Raw genomic sequence first — 21,162 nt, 5'->3', positions numbered from 1 at the left:
GTCTTCTGTCCTGGTAAAGATTTTGACCTCGGGGGGGGGGGGGGGATATCCTGGAATTTCAGTCCCACTAGGAAAATGTTTAAAAATTGCACTCCAAAACAATCCCTACTGGATTTTTTAACCTTGGGGAACAATAGAATTGCTATCCCCATTGGGATTTCAATAGGAATTTTTATCCCCACTGAGGAAAAAAGTAACCTAAATAACCTAATTCACCTTAATATAAAGTTCACTCTCTCTAATCCGAATTCAAAGGACCAAGAAAGCTTTGGATTACGAAGAGCATTTAATATCACTTAAAAGCTATCGGGACCAACTTTTTAGTTCGAGTTATGGAAATATTCGAATGATAAAGGTTCGAATAAAAGAGAGTTCTCTGTATGTATTTTTTTTCTCTCTTTTTTTGTTAACAGGAATACGTTTCTAATAATTCACCCCACGATGAGAAAGACAAATTTCAAAACATAATCAATAACTTGAACGAGATGTCAAGCCAACAAGAACGTTTGAACGCCGTAAAACTTGACGAACTCACCAAAGAAGCGGAAAAGCTTCGTCAGGAAAACACAGAACTCGTTTTAAAATGCCGAAAAGTCTTAGTAGTTTATAGGTATTTTTTTCTCCCTATACATTCAAATTAACGTCCAAAAATTTTTAAGCTTCCGAATGTTCGAAACATTTTAGTTTCAAGCCTAGTGTTCTTATGCTCTCATTGGGCCATTCCATTTCATATCCATACAGGGGGATGGACGAACATTTCCAGGGGGTATAAAGCCAGAGAATAAAGGGGGTATGAAGGAGTGTTTTTTTTCATTTTTCGACTGGCTTTGGTTCGTCGCCATCACTTTATGATGTAAAAGAATTTCCCCCTGTATGGACTTTTAATGGAACAGCCCATTATTTAGCAGACCGATTTTTCCGTTAGAATAAGTAAACATTCTTTCCCTAAATAATTGAAAAATCATAGAAGTTTGTTGTAAAGTTACAGTTTCCTTACTAAATCTTTTCTACACCGTGTATTACAGACAATCGTTACAATTGAAGAACATTGCCATCGATATCAATGATATATTACCCGCAAAGAAGGATCTCGACACATTTCAGGTAAGATCGGCGAAAAGTTTCCATTTTTACATAAGTATAACGGAAACCTTATATCATCGCTTACCATGGATGGTAGCTATTGTTATGAAATTTACTTTATGGTTTATCACTTTATGATTTTCTTATCTAGGCAAACTTCATTTTCCAGTATTTCATGTATGTGTAGGGATAAGACTTTTGAGGATTATGTACGGTATTTTACATGAGAAGTGCTTAGAAGACCCGAGTTCTATTCAGAAGCAGCCGGCGGAGAGATTTTTTAGAAATATGTGTTCTTATCTTCTATGTTATGACCATTCAATGTTTTATACAAATGATGTGTTCTGATTTCTAGGAAACCTTTATCGCACTTCTTGTATCCCTAAACTTATCATTACATTACGTTATGGTTTGATGTGTTCTAAAATTTAGGAAAAAAAGTTTGCCAAAATATACTTGTAAGATATTTGTTTTGCTCTACGAAAGATCATTATTTCTGGCTGATTAATTTTGAAAGATCTGATCAGAACAGATCAAAATTTCTAGCTGAAATATGCTCTCAGAACACATCGGAAAAAAAGGTCGCCTCACCGGCTGCTTTCGTCTATTTCCCGCCGTGGTACTTATACTCACTCGACAAGTGAGTGAGTTTACCTTCGGTACTACAGCTCTGATACAATAGCCTGGGTAGACGCATATATCAGACATTGTGGTGCAATTTTATTCATGTGCTTGCGTCCTCCGCCCACTCTGCTCCAGTGTAATAATCAAGCAATCATGCATGTGTGTCGCGTGCACAGCATCACCAACGTCTGGAGTAGCGCTATGATTTCTTACTCGAAAGAGAGGAACTCCTGCTACGAAAAGAGTGGAGAACCCATTCCGGTAACCTGGAGGAGTAACATCTTTACGTGAGAATTCTTCTTTCTTTTTTTCTTGCAGTTAAAGAAAGAAGTTGAGCTGCAAGAACGGCTCAACATCACTGAACGGGAACTACAAAAATTTCAAACAAAGGTTTGTAACTTAAATTTGTACTAATTTTCTTCTCAGTTTGTCTTATATCTGGTCAAACATTTTTCAAGTATTTTAATTTGCTTTGTACGAGACTCTACAGAATCGAAATTTACGAATTTTCTCTTTTCCACCGAGCTTGAAAATAAAGACTGGAATGGATATCTCTACCAAAATTTCATAAACGAGATGTATTGAAAAGTCGGTTTGCAGATTACTAATGATTCTATAATACTCAAAATCCTCATAGATTTATTAAGCCTGGAGGGCTAGATGTCTTGCTTCGGCTGAAAAGTCTGCCTTGGTTAGGTAGGAAATTCTACCTAGGGCACATGACATTACAATAGAATTGCAGCGCTTGACCAATCAGAAGCTTCGCGGTTTTTCGAAAACAATAGTAATAATATTTTTTGCTATACCCTTTTTTTTGCCTGTGATGGCTTAAAGGCTTTATAAATCTGTGGAAATTCTTTCCTCTGAAAGAACTTAATGATTATTTATTGATGTCTATTTTCTCGTCAAATTGAAGTGAGGTTGTTTTTCCTGTTCTTAGGTCAATGTATTTGAAAGTGAAAGATCGAACAATCTGGATTTGTAAGTAATCGCATTACAGTCGATTGTTCATCTCGTAGCTCTAGCAGTGCCGTAGCAACTGGGGGGGGGGGGCAAGGGGGGAAACATCTTATATTAAAGATTGATTTTTATGTTGTTTTTTCTCGAAAGCATTTTGTTTTGAGTGCATTTTCAAGCATTCTAGAGCTCAAATCTTCAAAATCGCCACACCTTGCGGTGTCACTAAACGTCAGCCCCCCTCCCAGTATGAAAATGCTTCCTACCGCACAGGCTCTAGTGTAGACGCCCGCCCGACTTTCTGCCCTGTCTATTCGAATTGTTAAAGTAGGAAAAAAGTAGATAGAAAGTTGGCAATTAAAAACTTTGCTTCATTGCTCGAAAAAGATTTAAAAAATTCAGATTTAGCAAGAAATAGGATCCCTTTTAAGTGAATCAGAAAGTCAAAATTGAATATTACCATCGGTTCTGCTGCTTCAAACCATGGTTGCGTCCCCTAAGGTCAAGGTGCACGCCCTTGTTTCAATTTACTTCTTTGTCTTGCGATGTTTAGATCTGATGCCGTTGAACTACAAAACCGTAACCAGGTATGTTAACTGTTTCAGTACTGCCCGGTTAAATTTCGAATTTATGAACGAGTCTTTCAGCTTTCGGTCATTTTGATTAAGGACCAAATTCAAAAAAAGGCGCGCTGAAAAGATAGATCTTGAAAAGAGCTTTCCAGCGAACCTGAACACTCCCTGATTTGCCTTTCTTAAATTTCAGTTCGCGAAAAAATCAAAATTTATTTCTTGCCCAAACTCGATACTTAGAGAAAAATCGAACAAGAGAATGCGGAACTACACGAAAGACTGGCAGCAGGCGACAAAGATTACCAACTGTACCGTATGATGAAGGAAGATGAACTTGCAAGGTTTGATGAAAGCTTTACCCTTATTCAGCTTGGGAGCTTGCATAGAATGACAATGCTACAAAATTCCGCAATTTTAGTGTTGTTGAATTCCGCAACGTTGTCAAATCTCACAGATTTCCCGTTGCTAAATTTGACAACGTTTGCCTTTGAACCAAAAACGAGATCGCAGGGTGTCAAACGGGGTCTCAAAACCATGTGCATTTTGTAGACCAATCCAAAAGTAAACTTTCAGCCTAGGATTTTAATTTCTTACCTAGGTTTTAGATCGTTTCCACTTGAGCGTATTTTTTGCTCATAAGGATCATAAAGTTCAAAGTCTCACTTGATTGTTTTAAATTTTTCGAAGTTTTAGCGTCTTTATACTTGTAACAATTTGGGATCTCAGACTCGGATTTTCCATAGTCTTCTTAAACTCTTATACCGGGGGGGAGGGCGCTTGGGCAAAAAGGGGTACGGGGTGTGCCGCTGGTAGTCCGCTGGTAGGGTCATGAAAACACGCAAATAGAAAAATCAGTCCTTCGTAGGATACCTTTTATGGGGGGAATTTGGGGAAAAAATGGAGAATTTTTCCCATTCAGGGTTTCTTTTTTCAAAAAAAACGCGTCCCACGTAAGGTCCATTTTTCGAACTTCAGTGGCACATCCCCTTCGGTCGGCAAGGGTAATACTCACAGATATCTGTAAAGCCCGAAGGGTTAGATTTGCGGCTTTTATCAAAAAGTGAAGCTCATCTTTGGAAGGATTTCCTACCAGAGTCACGTGACTAAAATATGCAATTTCACCGGTTTGAGAGATGTGAAATAGCGTTTGTCGCCTACGTTTTTTGATCTCGCGCTCGGAAAACAATTAAAATGCTAGATCCTATCCATCGGCACGAAATTTAAAAAGTCAAATTTTTGCTTCACTTTTTTTTGCTGGAGAAAGCTTAAAGTTGCAAATCTAGCCCTTCGGGCTTAGATATCTGTGGTAATACTCCCCCGGCCTCTTATATAGATTTGTTCTTATTAAAAAGCGTGCACATTTTTCTAGTTTGCATCAAGAGATATTTCATCTACGGCAAGTGCTAGAGAGTCAAGACTTCAACAATGGTGTAGGTGGCGGTAGACAAGCTTATCCATTACCTGATCCAAGGTTTTTTCCTTCAAACAACAACGCGCTACCACCTTTACACGGGAAAGATTACTGGAGACAGAAAAGATAACCAAACTTCATGGCTTGTCATCACTGATCTGTATTTATTAAAACCTTTAATAAAGCTTTCCCGCCATCTTTGATCGGAACTTTGCGAAAAATGGTACCCTAATGTTAGCACTACTCGATCTGGGTCAATCTACAATACAATGTAGCTTTCCAATAAGGGCTACATACACTACACAATATATTGTCAGGCAATATATTGATGATATATTGCTGAGTAGTGCCGGCAATATATTTAAAAGGTGTCAGCTCGATTTGCAATATTCCAACAAAATAGGGGGATTGTTTGAGAAAAAAACTTTCTTTTTATAATAGAGCACCTGTTTTTTACTTCGTACATTACAGTCCGAAAACGATATTGTCAAATATTGCTCGTCAATATATTGTATAGCCCTTTAGAAAAAGATGATTTAAAATATTACCGTATATTTTGCAATGAGTGCAATGGGTGTATAATTTATTTAATTTTATATTTTTAATGCAGCTTTTAATTTTTTGTAATTTTTGGCTGCAGATGAAAGTTAATATATTTTTTTGTGATATAAAATTTTTATCTATGCGTGTATAATTAGAGGGTGCATATTTTTATCATGTATATTTCTTGGGACTGCTTGTGAGTGTGTATATATTTTTTTATCTTAAAGATGTTTGATTTGGAAGGAAAAAAAAGATGCAAGGGGTTTATTGGGATATTCTGGATGATAATTATACAAAAGGTTTACTTGTATTGTTGTAAATTTGGTACTCGGTTTGAACACACTTGTATCACAGACCAGATGAATTTTCCGTTTTGTTTGTTTGAGATTTTAATTACATCATTGAAAGTCGGGGGAGCCAGCACAAAATTTTGAAAATTCTAAAGGAGAAGCCCCTCCCTGCCACCCATAGTTCGAAACCTCCACGATGACTACTCTGGAAACTTTTTTCCGAAGGAGGGGGTAGACTTTTTTCTATACTGTGCATTTTCGCTTTACTGACCTTTTCTTTGCAATGCCGATACAAGTATCTCTCAAAAAAATTCTTAAGTGAGATATTTGAGTGTGAGATAACACACGGTAAAGTAGAGTCATAACTAGAGACTCTAAACACGAACATGTTTTCTGGTTCCTTCAGTTTAACAATGCCTTTATAAACCAATCTCCGTAACTCGAAATCTCCATAATTTGAACAAATTTATGTTTCTCGCGTGTTCGAGTTATGAAGACTCCACTGTACCCAGATAGGAAAAACTGGCAACAAAAAAAAAACTTTGGGATAGATTTTTTCAAGGTCGAGGGCGGTGCCTAGAAGCCGGGTCAGCCGGGTCAGCAATTTGTCATCCAGCTCTCCTCTCTTAAGTTGCTATTTTAACTATTATTTTTAATCTTTTTAGAGGTTTAAAAAGAAATGAAAACACATATTATAGGTAACATATATTATATATGAAAGATTGTTTTTAAAATTATGCTGAATTCGAATGACAATGGAATCTTATTTGGGAGATCATAAAGTGGCGATTGATTTCATCAAGTCATGTGGTAGCCATCTTTGTTTATCTGCGTCACCCATAGCAACGGGTTGTGTTTTGTATCATCGCATCGTGCGCAAGCAGTTGGAATTGAAAGAACGGGATGTGGACATTGAAAAATATGTAAGTAGTTGGTTATTTTCTTCTGTTTGTTTAACATTCTTTCATTTTAAATCTCTATTGATAAACTTCTTTTGTTAAAAACTCCCATCGTGTTTCATCCTATTAATAGGTGAATTCCCGGTAGGGTTCACCAATGGCTGCCCGTAGCAGTGCCTATAGACCAAGAGTAAGCTGTCTATTGTGTAGACTAGAAATTCATTGTTTTTTGTTGGGTCATCAAAGAACTACAATACCTAATGGTTCCAACGAGGACTTCAGCCCAGACTAGATTCACTCACCACTATGTTTAAAGAAGACTATTTTTTCTTTTAGCTATTAGCGACAACCTGTTTGTATTTGGGAGCAAAAATCGAAGAAGAACCCCAAAAAATCCGTGATGTCATCAATGTTGCACACAGGTTTTTATTTATTTAAAATTATATTATGCCTTTTGGTGAATGAGTCAAACATTATTGATCGATAACATCACTACACTTATAGTTAACTTTGGTTAATTGACCCTTTAACTGCCGTTCGTATTTTAAGGGTGGGACCTTTTTACAACATCTACCTATTCATCTATGACGAATCGATCTATCTTTTCAATATTTAGAACTTCTTTACTTCATGATTTGCTATCTTCCGTTCCTACCAGACTTTTGTTCCTTCACCCTTCACCTTGGTATAAAAGCTGTAAAGTCGATAAGCTGAGACCCTTAACTTCCAACATTACGCTTCGTTTAACTGCAAAGGCTAAGGTTGTTACCTCAAGTAGGATTCGAATAAGGCACCAGAATGTATAAGCTGTATCGTGATATGCACCACTGCAATGTCTTCTGACATTACATCACGGAACCAATAGCTCATTGGTTGGAAGTGACGTAAAATCAGTCAATACGTCACTTTCAACCAATCAGCTATTGGGTGGAACGGAAGACATTGCAATGGTGCATATCATGAATTGTGAGTTTTAAAAATCTTAAACCATTAAGAGCATGAATCTGTTAGTGGAAAAATTTCTTCCTTTAAGGTACCATTTTTACATTTGTTTGCAGATTACTTCATCCAGACGATAAAGCTTTAGAGATTGGAGACGATTATTGGAAACTCCATGACAGCGTGACAGCTTGTGAACTGATTGTTTTGAGATATCTGAAATTTCAAGTTACTTTCGATTCACCAATCAAGGTATAGTTTCGTGTTTCGATTTAAGACGAGTTGCAAGTTGCCTTACCTTTCATTTAAGGTTTTATTTTGTTCCCGTTTCATATCAAACACATATTTCATATCAGGACAGTGTCTGCATATTGTTATATTGTGCTGATATAAGCAAAAAAATGTTTTTCTTTTCCTATTTCTGACCAATCTTGCTCCACATCCGTGTCAATTCAATATCAAAAAGCTTGTAAATTAAAATTTTTGAGTAAGCAAACGATATCATTCTTTTTTAAAAACAAAACCTTAAAGTTAGCCTTACTTTCGTAAGAAACTTTTTTTGTTAGAATATTGTTTGTAAAACAGTATATCGATCCACAGACACGTGTTTCGGCCGTCCCGGGATTCATCAGTGCGACTTTTTCTGAACCAGTGGTGTTGCACGGGAGACAGTTGTGGAAACCTTTTGTTTGCTATAGGTCTGTGAAAACTTTGGAAATTTTTCCTTTAAGTTTGCACTGATTTTGGTCAGCCTACCATGATTAACTATTAAAAACGTTTTTAGAACAAGTGTTTCCATGAATTCTTTTTTCGACGTGAATATGTACTAATTTTTTTTAAATCTTTTTTTTCATCTATCCAGTACATTTTAATGTTTTGTAAATCCTTGGAGGACTGGTTACCAGACTCCAACATTCTCCACCAATCAAAACTTCCACAGATTTGTTGGAACATGGTGAACGACTTATGTTACTTACCGCTAGTTATCTTCTACCCTGCAGAAGTAGTAGCCGCAAGTATTGTATACATCGCACTGGAAGTAACGCATTTGAAAGTCCCCGAACATAAAGAAGGCAAACGATGGTTTCAGGTTTGTCAAAAGGCTATCGAAATTGTTCAATAAAGTCTCTATATAATCTACTAATCCTAAAAGCTCTAAATTTTAATTGAATTTGTCAAAAGGCTATCGAAATTGTTCAATAAATTCTCAATATAATCTACAGCGAAGACAAAAAGCTCTAAATTTTGATTGAATTTGAGCAGATTTGCGCTGGTTGAAAGGTAATATTACCAAATGAGAAAATCAAAAAAATCTGGAAAATGAAAATCAAGAAGAAGAAAAAAAATCAACTTCGTGAAGTTATTTCTTAAGACGATTTTTTTTCTAGCGTTGTGTTATTTCCATACTTTATAAACGCAAGTCCTACCCGCAGACGAGGTTCAAAACGTCTGAACTATATTTCTTAAATCAATTAATTACGTGATTATTTATGATGTAATACTCGATTTCTTTGGTGTAGCAAGTTTAAATTTGTCTCGATGGTTGATTAACTTTTTAGAATTGTTTTTTGCCTTATGTATATAACTTCTCTTCCTATACCTTTATTTTTTTCAGGTCCTGTGTCCAGGAATTAAGGAGAACAAATTAAAAGACATTGGATGTAAGATATTGACTTTGTATGATCATATCAAAGTGAAGTAGATGGGTTGCTCGTAAGTTATTATGCTTTGATCAAGCGACACCCTCGTTACATTGGTTCATTGGTTGGTTACATTGGTCGATCATTACATAGGTTAATATGGAGTTAAGCTCCTTTCCACCTCATGTTTTGACATGGGAAAGTAGATATTTGAAAGGTTTTTAAAAAGCTGTTGGGCAAAAGCTATTTATTTTGTTATGAGCCTGCCCAGCTATTACATGAAACACTGTTACGAATATCATCTAAGAGCCAATGTAAGATTAGATCAACGTTGCTTGGAAGTTTTCCTTGCTGGAGAAAGTTTCATGGAGTCAAACATCAGACATGATAATGATGATGAAGGAACAAAGATGAAATATGATTAAATTTAGATGGTTATTTTCTGTCCTCCACGCGGGAGCTCTAAAGGAAGGGTATGGGACTAACCAAGTTGTATATTTATGCATATTTAGAGGAAAGAGTTCGATAGTAATTACCGCACTCAGCTAATCGAGATGTGTTCTATTTACACACAATACTACATTATTCAGGTAATATGTTCGTTTTGCAAATGGCTTCAACGTTCATTTTTAGCATCCTTATAACGTTAATTTACTGCTCACGACGTCGGACAATGTTGTGTTCTAGATTGGAGGTTCATTGGGAGGTTTGTACATGTTCCTACCCCCGGAAATTAGTCACAGGAAAATTCACAAAATTTAGGAATTTTTTTTTATTTAGAGTGAAAAAATTGTAAAAAAGTCTCTCTAAGGGTAGGGAATTTTTCAAAAAAGACTCTCTAAGTCACCTTTTCAGCAAAAATTTGTCTCTTTAAGAGTTGGTTTATGGAGGTCCCATCCGCACACATAACCCTCGTCTGCCAACCCTCGTACCCCCTGGCTCCTACCACAGCTAATAATTGATATTACTTTATCTGTCACCCAGATGCAGATGAGACGGGCTAAAGCTCTGAAGGTCGGGCAAATTTTCAACATCCGGAAGGCTTAGATTACGGAATTTTGCAAGACCGCGTCAATATTTTGCAGCTAGAGATCTGGACCGCAGCCCTTTTTTTCAGGGATTAATTATGTCGAGTCCAACCGAAATATTTTCACGTTTATGCGCAATGGTATTTGAAACCGACTGGGGATGTGGCACTTCAAAGATCGACTATCATTCCTCCCCGATGGGAACTGGTCTTTTACTATTGCGTGCGCGCGTGTCTTGTTGGAGTGAGTTTACTGTGTTTGCCGTGTTTGCAATAAACGCCCAGCTTGGTTCATTCATATTTCCCTCTCCTTCAGTATGAAGTTGTAAAATTGTTGGTAGATAGTGAAAGTTGGAAGTTGGAAGTTAGAAATTGTATTCATTTTATTGCATCAGTGTAAGATAATGTAGTGGGAAATTTCTCGAATACTGAGCTTTAAAACATTTAACATTGGATTACTGTCGAGATTGATCGATGATTGAGTGATGATATCGCATCATTATATATTACATGTAGAGTATGATTGGTATTATATCCATTTTATCCTTATTACCTTGACTATGCAACTGTAATATCGTATCATGGTATTATGACCATACAACGGCGAAAGATTTTGTACAAAAAACTTAAGAAAGTATCCTCCCCGGCGGGGAATCGAACCCCGGTCTCCCGCGTGACAGGCGGGGATACTTACCACTATACTACCGAGGATGTAAACTTAGAGTTAATATTGGAATGTCTTTCTCTCTTAATCTCAATATTTTCATAGTGACGTCATTTTATGATAGGGTTATCAAATCATTTTGTCGCTATGGTTACGTTTTAGTTGGAGTTGAATTGATAACTTAATCTCGTCTGAGAAAAATTAAGATTTATTGTTTCCCTTCCTTTAGAGTTAGCTTAACCTTACCCACAATGGTGGGTATACAGTATGCGGCGGTCAAGTGTATGTTTTTGAAGATAGCATAAATGCACTGTAAGGGTGGAAATTAGCTCTTAGGGTTATAGCTTATCCGGTATTTTATGTCTATATGATGATCGGATCGCTCTCAATTGTCAACCCACTTCCTGCTGCTGTTAAAAATCTACTGCCTTATCTTTGAGAAGTTCACACAGTTTTAAAAAGAGGATCTTTTTAAAATCGATTTGTCAAGTTCAATAACACTCCTTCTCGATTACATTTTCAAGTACTTCCTCTAAATGCCGTTTTTATTTTTAAGAACATTATGATAAATTTTACAATGCTAGAAGTCTTTTCTTACAGGCTTGAGTTTATTTGAACATTAAATAAGCATTTTTAATTAGATACACGTTTTTTTTTTATAAGAACAAACTATATAAGAACATAAGGCTTCGAGGCCCAAAAATTTAAGAACATTCTAAGAACATTCTAAGGCTTTGGAGACTTAAAAACATGCATTTTCTTAAGAAATTACATCAAAATGCTCAAAAAATGCTGAAAATAAGAACATTTTAAGAACATTTTTAGGCTTCAAATCCAAAAAACTAAGAACATCCGAAGGCTTCGAAAATTTTTGACGTTCTTATAAAAAAAAAAACGTGTAGTCCTAATTTCGACTAAGCCCGAGTGTGCTTATCTTTCGACAGCTAAATTATAGAGATTTGGAAAAGGCTAAGAGTTTCGTTTTCTTATAAAAATTGGAAGGTCATTTTTTGCTAAAACGCTAAGTTAGGATGATACAGTGTCTCTAAGATGGAGACTCTGACTGTTTATGTTAATTAAGCGTAAATCTCTGAGCTCAACTGTCAAAAACTGTATTAAATATGATTTTTTTGTCGTTTAAAATCATCTTTGTGTCTTCTCTATGAATGAGAAATCATTGTTTGTAGGATCTTGTTTTGTAAATCAGAGAATTTGGATGCACTTGTAAGTGTTTGAGTAGATAAGGAGTAATCTTTGTTCATTTGTTCAGAGGGAAGCAAGATATTCAAAGATCCTTGCTTCATCAGTAGATAATATCGATATTCTTGGTTTATTTCATACGGTGATAAAAATTTTCTTTATTATGGCGCATACACAATTTTTTTTATGAGAACAAACTATATAAGAACATAAGTCTTCGATGGCCAAAATGTTAAGAACAAGTTAAGAACATTTTAAGGCTTTGCGAACTCTAGAACACCGAATTTCATAGGAAAATGGACAAAAATACTCTAAAAATGGCAAAATAAGAACTATTTTTAGGCCTGAAACTCAAAAAGTTAGGAACATCCCAAGGCTTCAAAAACTTTGGATATTCTTGTAAAAAACTTGTACTGTACGTTAATATGAGGATGATCTTTATCATGGTACATGGGATGGAAAATAGTCATGCTCGGGTCGTAGTTTGACTTTTTTTCATCTTTTATAAAGAAATCTATATAATCACAGATTTCATCTACTACAGTAGTCACTTTGCAACAACATTCACTAAATTCATTTTTGTAAAGATCCCAAATTTTTATTTTCGAATAAAATTTGCCTTTTCCTTCAATTACCTTAAACTAACAGAGCTTCACCAAGAAGTTTAGCAAAAAAGTTGTTGTCGTTAAATTTCTCTCGAGCGTTCAAACTTTTTGAGGCTCCAGTTTAGTCACTACGTTACCGGATATGTTTGCTTTCACTTCATGATATGCACCATTGCAATGTCTTCCAAAGACCCAACAGCTGATTGGTTGAAAGTGACGTATTGACTAATTTAAAACTTTCTGATTTTTCCGACCCTTAGAGAGACTTTTAAAGGTGAAAAATCCGACCCTTACCGTCCGCACACACCCATCATCCATTTTTGCCTAAGTAGCCCCCCCCGGGCTTTCAACCAATCAGCTGTTGGGTCCGTGGAAGACATTGCAATGGTGCATACCATGAATATATTACAATCGAGTATTCTCATTTCATGATGATGATTGTAGGATATGAATTTGTGGGTATTCGAATCAATTAGTTTTAATGAGCTTTTCGGTCATCTATTTCTCGTTAAATTCGTATGTTTTCACAAGAACGTCCGAAAGTTTTACAAGTTTTCGGTTTGTTCTTAACTTTTTGGGGTTTAAACCTTAAAATGATCTTAAAGTGTTCTTATTTTCAACATTTTTAAAATATTTTATTGTAATTTCCTTAGAAAATGCCCATTTTAGAGTCTGCAAAGCATTACAATGTTCTTGTAACTTTTTTTACGTTCTTGTATATTTTGTGCTTATATTAGAAATGAGTACGTACAATATTTTTAATCGACTTTGCATCAGTATACTTTAGACTTTTATTTTCACATTTATTTTGATTAGTCTGTCCGATTTACTGCATTTTGTGAGGAGTGTTGTGGTAAAGTTTGTCAAAAGACTGTTGTAGCTTGTGAGAAAAAAAATTGGACTATATTGAGGTAAATCAACGAAAATGCATTCACGTGCAGAATATTGCAAATGAGAAATAAGATCAAGAAAATTGAAAAAGATCTAGCTCTAGGCAGACAGACTTATTGTAACAAATTAATGACTGTTGGGAAAATTTTTACAGAGAAACGGTGGTTTGATTATAGTTTGAGTTTTTTCACTATTACATCCCTGTTTCGCTTATAGAAATACTACCATGTCATGCCTAGACATCTTAGCTAGTTTAATTCAGTCACTAGGATAGATCTGATGATAAGTTGTGTTAGAATAAGTATTCCAAGGCAAACTTATAATTCGTAAATATAAAAAATCTTTAAAGCGCCGAAAATGCTATATTGCCATTAGCCGTGTGTCTTAGTCTACGGGCTTAGTTAACTAGGCTAGTCATCACCTTCAATAGTGTAATTATCAAAATGTTAAGAATGATTGATTGGCAAGATAACCCAGTTCTTCTCTTCTTTGTTATGGACGGTTAATAATTGGCCTCTTTTAAGACACGTTTTTTTTCCCAATACGCTCTTTTCCTTTTATAAGAAAAATAAGGCTCGTAATGGCAAAAAAAATTAAGAACAAATTTTTAAGAACACTGCTGAGCCTGGGTTCGCTTAAATTAAAACAAATTAAGATGCAATTTAGTAAAATTAGTGTATTGAACCTAAACACTTCAGTTTTGCTCTAAAAATAAGAATAGACTCAACGTACCAAAAATATTAGGAAACCCGCGCCTCATCAAAAATTTAGTGGAACAAACATAAGAACACAAGGCTTCGATGACCAAAATATTAAGAACAAGTTGAGAACATTTAAAAGGTTCCCGGATTCTAAAACACCAAATTTCTTAAAAAGTCGCACAAAATAGTGAAATTCATTCTAAGGCATCGTAAAAAGCGACGTTCCTATAAAAATATAAGTGAAATTTTAAATATCACCCACTTTCTCACTTTCTACGTGATATTAAACTTGTCATCTTTATACCTTTAACCCTAATGCACTTTTTTTTATAAGGAATCTTAACTTGGCTCCAAGCCTGGAGTTCCTTATTTTACCAGAGAGTTGCAGATTCAAAGTTCCTTATCGAGTTCCTTAGTTACTTAGCTGTTAAGTTTGGATTTGTTAAGTGTGTAGCTTCTTTATCAGCATTTTTTGCCTTTTTGACATATTGAAAGGCGTTTCAGCAATATTTTCCGTCTTCTTATTTAGGTTGTTGTAAACGTGTGCAAGTTCAAATTGAACTCTCTGTTCCTTAACTTGATTTCTTATTCTCATCCTGAGCAGTTCATTAACAATTCCTTATTTTTTGGACCATTTTCAGCCTCAAGTTCCTTATAAACGTGTTCCTTATAAAAAACGTGTAGTATTTTGTGATTTTTGACCTAAAGGAAGTGCAGAACTGGTATACTTGTTTCTTATGTCAACAAACACCATATCAACACCTATTTTTATGAAGGAGGTATATACTAAATTTCCGTTGAGTCTCGGCTGTTTTATTTCTTTGGTATTTTGAGCTTCAAATTCTTCAAGTTCTTATCATTTTAAGGTATTTTAGGTTTTTATACCCGATTTTAACTTCTTTGACCCTCAAATTGCTTGTTTTGTCTGCTGATATTTTGATTTTAATGAACTGTTTAAAAAAAGATAACTGTGCGACTTCAAGTTACATTAAAAGGGACATTAAAGTAGTAAAATGTAAACATTGCGCGAACCACGTGTCATTAAAGAGAACAATTAAAATCACGTGTCCAAAACAAACTTGTAAAACAATTGAACAATCAAAATTTGCCATATCTGGTTTGATTTTTTATTTTGACATGTGACATTTGTTTTGATTTTGTAACCGCTGCATACAGTTTGTTTACAAATTTCGCAAGTACTGTTATGTCCCTTTAAGATTACATAAATAAAGTGGATGGGGAAAAATGAATTTTTTACTAAAACTTTTTTACAAGATTACCCTAAACATTAAGGACCAATTCTTTTCATGTTTTCACCCTCAACAATAATTTCCTGGTTCTTATAAAAAAGAAAGTATATACCATTCATCTAATACCATTTAAAACTATATTTACATTGTGTTGAAGCATTGCAAAGAGTTTCTGTTGACACATTTAGCGATGCATGAATGGTAACTATGGTTACCTGTGTGAAAAAGTTTTGAATATTTATGCATCTGATGCATTGTTTTCTAAGAAAATATCTTCAAATCTGTGAATTAAAAATATATTGAGAGAGATTTTTGGTAGTGAGACAGATAAGATTGAACAGTGAGGTATTATTGTTTGTAGTTGTTTTCTTGTTTCAAAGGATATCAGTTGGTTTTGTAGTTTGGATACGAAAAATTAGTCTGTGACCCTACATATTTTCAAGCTCTTTAAAATGAAGGCATTGTATATTTTTTCTCATTCTGCATATGCAAACGTCGCATAGGGACCAGTTATCCAGGTGAAAAGTTCAAATGGTTGACAGACAAGAGTAAAGAAATATTTTACTATAGCATCCTTTTCTTTAGAATATACTATACTGTAAGTTGATAAGGAACTCGATAAGGCCCTTTGAAGATGAGATTTTCTGGGAAATAAGGAACTCCAGGTTTGGAGCCAAGAAAAAACGTGTGAAAGTCTGAAATCTTAGGTGCTTATCCAAACTGTCCAATAATTTGAATATCATAAATCATGTTTCTCATATATTTGTTTCGTTTCAGATAAAAAATATGAAATAAAAATATAATTGAAATATATAGAAAAATACGTAGTTTCTAACAAATGGAATATTTTGTTACCTAACTGGTTATACTCTTAAACAACTTCAACGCCAGGAGACTTGAAACCGTCAATAACATTATCAGAAATAAACATGGCGACATTTTACGTTGTTTTATACATTTTTGTTGCCATCATTGCTTTACTATGTCTAGTTTCATTCACAATGTATATGTGCCATCTATGTAACAAGGGCAAAGATTTCGACGAACAAGCATATTTCACTCAAAATGGGAAAGACTTAAATTCAACTGAAACGACACATTTAATGGATCAGTCTACAACTGAAAGCCCTGCTGGTAATAACATAGAACTTGTCAATGTTCGCAATAAAATACAGACTTTAGAACGTCTTGGTCAGCAATCCCGTGACCCAGGCCCTGGTCCATCAGCGTCGATACGAACCGACCCATCAGCGCCTAATTTACCAAATAAAAGACCGGGCGTTCCGCCCCGTCCTGATTCGATTACAAGACCACCAATTGCTGTGAAACCTGCAACAATATCTCCACGGAATTCTATAATAAAACCTTCAAATAATCCGCCCCCACCGCCACACGCCCATCAAGTAGAAGTAGCGATCGTCACGCCTCAAAAACCAGTCATAAAACCGAAATCAGCTCCGCCACCCCCACCAGAAAGTATCTACGAAAACACTCCGCGAAAGTCTTCACTCAAAAGACAAGCACCACCACCTCCGCCTGGTATACACGACCCACCGCCAACCTATGATGACGTAATTGTTCCAGTAGGTAATTATTTGACTGATGACTAAGCAAAAGGATAGAGAACATGTTAGGAATGTTTTAACTTGGTCCAGTTGAAACTGCGGTCAGATTTTTTGACAATCAGCTGCAGAAATTGTCGTTAATCACCTGGCTGCGATGGTCAATCGGGAGACATTTCATTTATAGATTTTATCAAACTTTGGTTCTGGATTACAAAATTTCAATTTCAGAAAATTTTACCTACAAACACGTTCCAACTTCCCAGGAAACAAGTATAATATTCTGGACATGATGCCAATCGTATAAAATTGGATGTTATAGGAAGTTTTGAATTCTAAATATGATATATGTACCTATATGAATACATGATTTATTTTTGATCGCTAAGCTGACATGAAACTTTGAAGAAAACACATCTACTATAAACTTTCATAGAAGAAACGTGGTGAATTCGACATCAGTGACGTCGTGTTTCTACGGAAACACCCCGGTTTTTGCCAGTAGTGGTAATTTATGGACAGTTTTTCTGTAGCTTAAAATTTGTCACTGCTGGCAAAAACCGTGATGTTTCCGTGAAGTAATGTAATGTTCTAGCTAAATGTTGGTCTCAATTAGGAAAATAATTTTAGGCAATATATTTTACTAGAACCGGAAAGTTTGCGAGCTAAAAAAGGGTTTAAAACTTAGCATTTTTCCATTAAAGGTTTTATTTTTACATAAGTGTTCGTTTCATATCAGACACATGTTTCATATCAGGACAGTGTCTGCCTATTGTTATATTATGCTGACATAAGCAAAAAAATGTTTTAATTTTCCTCTTTCTGACCAATCTTGCTCCACATATGTGTCAATCCAATGTGAAAAAGCTTGTGAATTAAGATTGATGAGTAAGAAAACGATATCACTCTTATTTAAAAGCAAAACCTTTAATATCTGAAATTGTTCCTAATTTGTTCTAACTTTTCCAACTTTTAGCCTCATATCATTACAAAATTGTTGTTATAAGAAATTTTGTGCATTACCCCCCCCCCCCAAAGACCATTGTAAGGTTGTTTTCCTGGATTCAACTTTTTAACCCTTTGAGTGCCAGGGTCCTTTTTTCTAAGTTTTTTTTAAAAAATCGCTAGTTCAAACTTTAAGGGCTTATATCTCCTGATCTAGAAGGAATTAGAAGCTCGTATATAGCTCGTTGGATAGCTTAGAGTCTCTACTTTCTTTTGGGCGCCTTCGGCGCCGCCCGATTTAGGACGGGCGTGGTGGGCGGCGGCCAAGGGGGGGGGGGTAGGTTGGGGGATTAAAGCAGTCAGGCCCGCTGCGCGGACCTGACTGAACTGATGAAAGGTGCCCAGTGGTAAATTTCAATCAATTCACTAGAAAGAATTTAAAACAGGGCAAATTTGGAGGTTCTTGGATCACTCGTTGACCAAAAATAGTCAAAAAACGGTCAGAATCTCAAAAAAGTGAATTTTTGTCAATTTTTTGCATTTTTTTGACTTTTTTGCTTAAAATTTCGCTGGAAAGACTCACTTTTGAATTTTTTTTTGCTTGACCATAAAGGACAATCTAATTCCTACGAGTTCGACCAAAAATAACGATTTCTAACTCAAACTGGGCATTACAGGAGGGCTTCGCCCTCCTATATAGCCCATGTCGTATATATACGACATCGGCACTTAAAGGGTTAAAGAAAAAGAAAGATTTTTTCATTCGTTTCAAAAACGACCGTACGTGGCCCGAAATTAGGTTTTCAAATCGACCCTTACAGTGCACTTCGGGAAGCTTGGAACCTTAAGGGCCGTTTTAAAGGTCAATTAACTTGAGTGACTCCCCCCCCCCGACACAATTATGGGATTCAACTTTTGAAACAGAGACAAACATCAAGGGCCTTTTACAGGGTATTAGATTATATTTGATTTATTTATTTGGTTACAATTTTTCAAAATAATTTTTTTTATTATTGGTAATTTTGCGATATCAATGATTTCAGGATATCATATTTTAAAAAGAAAATGTATTTCAAAAGTTCTTTAAACTTTCCAGATTCCCTCAAATTTGTTGAATAATTTTCATTGCGAATTTTGGAATTTTCCACAGTGACATATGCCTCAGTACCCGCAACCTCGTCCACATGTATCCCAGACTTTTATTTGTCACTGATTGATGCCAGAAGCATCAAAGAGCTGATAATACGCAGGGAATGAGGTTGAGTGACCCGGTGAAAATTTAACAGCTTAGATAAAGCTAAAATAAAGTCTCAAAATAATCTGCAGTGAAAACAAAATTGCTGTCATTTTTGCAGGGGGTCGGGGCAGAGGTGGCAACGGCAACTTTGGGAATCTTTGTCCACACTACTACCTCCAGCACCGACTCCAATGTGGAGTGAGTATCTGCCACACCCCACCGGGGGTACTAACTACGGCAAAATGGGTTACGGGGATGCGCCGCTGGTCAGGGTACCTTTTTTAACCATCACGAGTCCCGGGTAGGGTCGCATAAACTCAAAATAGAAAAATCAGTCCCTCGTAGGGTGCCTTTTTTGGAAAATTTGGGGAAAAAGTAGAAAATTTTGGAATTTCTGTCCCATTCAGGGTCATTTTTTCGCAAATTTCGGCAAAACTTTTGAAAAAACGAGTCTCACTGTAGTGTCAATTTTTCGAGCCTTAGCGGAGTATCCCCGTCGGTCGGTAAGGTGGGGGGCGTACCGTTTTTCGGAATTGCGGAAATCGACCCTTTTTTCTTTGGAATTTCGGAAACCAGGCTAAATTCCTTCGGTATTTCGGAATTCTGAAATTGTTGCGGTATCGGAAATCCATGAATTTTTGCTTCAAAATCTCGGTATTATAAAGTTTTTATCCCCTTTTTTCGGAATTCATATATGAAAAATCAAATTTGATGAAAAATTAGTCAAAACGAGGAAAAATACCCCAAAAAATCGGTATCGGAATTGCAAGTATTTTTTTACGGAATTTCGGAAATTTCGGCAAAATTATTCGGTATTTCGGAAATCGCAAACCCCGTACGCCCCCCGGTAAGGGTAGTGTACCCCCCCCCCCCGGGTGATTACCATAGTTTTATCTGAGTAGTAGCTAGTACGTGTTGTTGAATTACTATACTATTCTATGTATCTATGTCGTTCTTTGATAGTTAGGGTTTGTCGTTTGTTTTTGTCGCTTTTTAATAGTTATTTGTCGTTCTTTTTAGATGGTCTGGAAACGTTAGATGAACAGTCTCTTACCCATAACAAACGCTCCCAAAATCGGAAAAAAAGGCGCTTTATATTTACCGTAGGCTACTGGTATCCACTAACGGATTCGTGCTCCTTAGCATATACTACCTGGGGTTTTGTAGAGGTCTGCGATTCAGACTATATTTAACGCATCCGAATTTTTGATTTTGGCGCTCGCTTTGGATTTTATCATACCGAAATCTTGTCCGTAGAATCTGGCACCCGAAGTTTCTTTTTGCAACCCGGAGCTTTTGAAATACCTGTAGCGGCCATATTTGTTTTGATTTTTCTCGAAGTTCATTGGACAATCTTCTTATGAATCGATTTTGATTGGCGCATAAGCGCGCGGCGCTCGGAGAAAGATGGGGGATGCAAAAATTGTTTCAAAATGGTTTCTAAAACTTAGATGATTTTTTATGTTTCAGCAGTTGGAAAAGTCTGGATTGGTTTACTTTTGCTTAAAAACCTAGATGTAAATATTTCCAGTTTTTGATAAGTTGCAAAATGATTACTGCCGTTTGTTCTTTTATAAAGAAAGGAAAGTTATCCTTAAATTTACAAAATTCAAGGTTTCCTACATTTACAATCATGGTTGAGAATAGACCTTTTTTCAAAGAGGACATCCTGTTGAATCATTATGTATTTCAGCCATAAAAACAATGATAGAGCCATGCATAATTACTGTATCATGCACATTGTGATAATTATGCATGGTTTTATCATTGTTTTTCTGCTGGACTACATAATTATCCATGGCCTCTTTGCTTGGAAAAAGGTCTATTCAGGTTATTTTAACATTTTTCAAGATTTAAAGTTTCGGCCCAGTGTGGAATCCATGCAAAAGCCACACCGAAGATATTGTGAGGATCAAGAAAGTTACACCCAATTGAGGACATTCTCACGCCGAATATATTCGGCGTACTGCCTGTGCATGAATTCCAGACTGGGTTCCGGCAAGAAAGTCGATTTTGGGCTATGTCTTTAATTTAATTGAATATTTCAATTTGGGAGGGGTTGGCAGACTTCCAGGCTGTATTCTGAGCCTTATATTGGACTATTTTTGAACTTTGGAATCCT

At 35.9% G+C, this 21,162-nt stretch overlaps 2 protein-coding genes and 1 non-coding gene across 3 annotated transcripts in view; 2 read left to right on the top strand and 1 right to left on the bottom strand.

Annotated features, from left to right (window-relative positions):
• Positions 1-5,548, top strand: part of LOC136806160 (coiled-coil domain-containing protein 78-like) — a 34,038-nt gene extending 28,490 nt beyond the window's left edge. The window contains exons 16-22 of the mRNA XM_067062723.1: positions 414-610; positions 1,026-1,104; positions 2,026-2,097; positions 2,648-2,688; positions 3,218-3,251; positions 3,477-3,577; positions 4,606-5,548. Coding sequence (XP_066918824.1) covers positions 414-610; positions 1,026-1,104; positions 2,026-2,097; positions 2,648-2,688; positions 3,218-3,251; positions 3,477-3,577; positions 4,606-4,777 — 696 coding nt within the window. The 3' untranslated portion in view covers positions 4,778-5,548. The remainder of the gene's footprint in view (positions 1-413; positions 611-1,025; positions 1,105-2,025; positions 2,098-2,647; positions 2,689-3,217; positions 3,252-3,476; positions 3,578-4,605) is intronic.
• Positions 5,549-6,143: 595 nt separating this feature from the next.
• On the top strand, positions 6,144-9,569 carry LOC136806159 (cyclin-Q-like). Its single transcript, XM_067062722.1, has 5 exons — positions 6,144-6,403; positions 6,716-6,801; positions 7,438-7,570; positions 8,181-8,408; positions 8,934-9,569. Exons 1-5 carry the CDS (start codon positions 6,230-6,232, stop codon positions 9,018-9,020), a joined length of 708 nt encoding a protein of 235 aa, XP_066918823.1. The 5' UTR covers positions 6,144-6,229; the 3' UTR covers positions 9,021-9,569.
• Positions 9,570-10,624: 1,055 nt separating this feature from the next.
• Trnad-guc (transfer RNA aspartic acid (anticodon GUC)) lies at positions 10,625-10,696 on the bottom strand. Its single transcript has one exon. It is a non-coding gene; the product is annotated as a tRNA-Asp (tRNA).
• Positions 10,697-21,162: the final 10,466 nt, after the last annotated feature.

Source organism: Clytia hemisphaerica, unplaced genomic scaffold (assembly GCF_902728285.1).
Source record: "Clytia hemisphaerica strain Z4C2 unplaced genomic scaffold, Clytia hemisphaerica genome assembly, whole genome shotgun sequence".
In the NCBI taxonomy this organism is placed as follows: domain Eukaryota; kingdom Metazoa; phylum Cnidaria; class Hydrozoa; order Leptothecata; family Clytiidae; genus Clytia; species Clytia hemisphaerica.
Note: the sequence above shows the minus strand (reverse complement) of the source record. Positions and strands in the feature narration are given on the sequence as shown.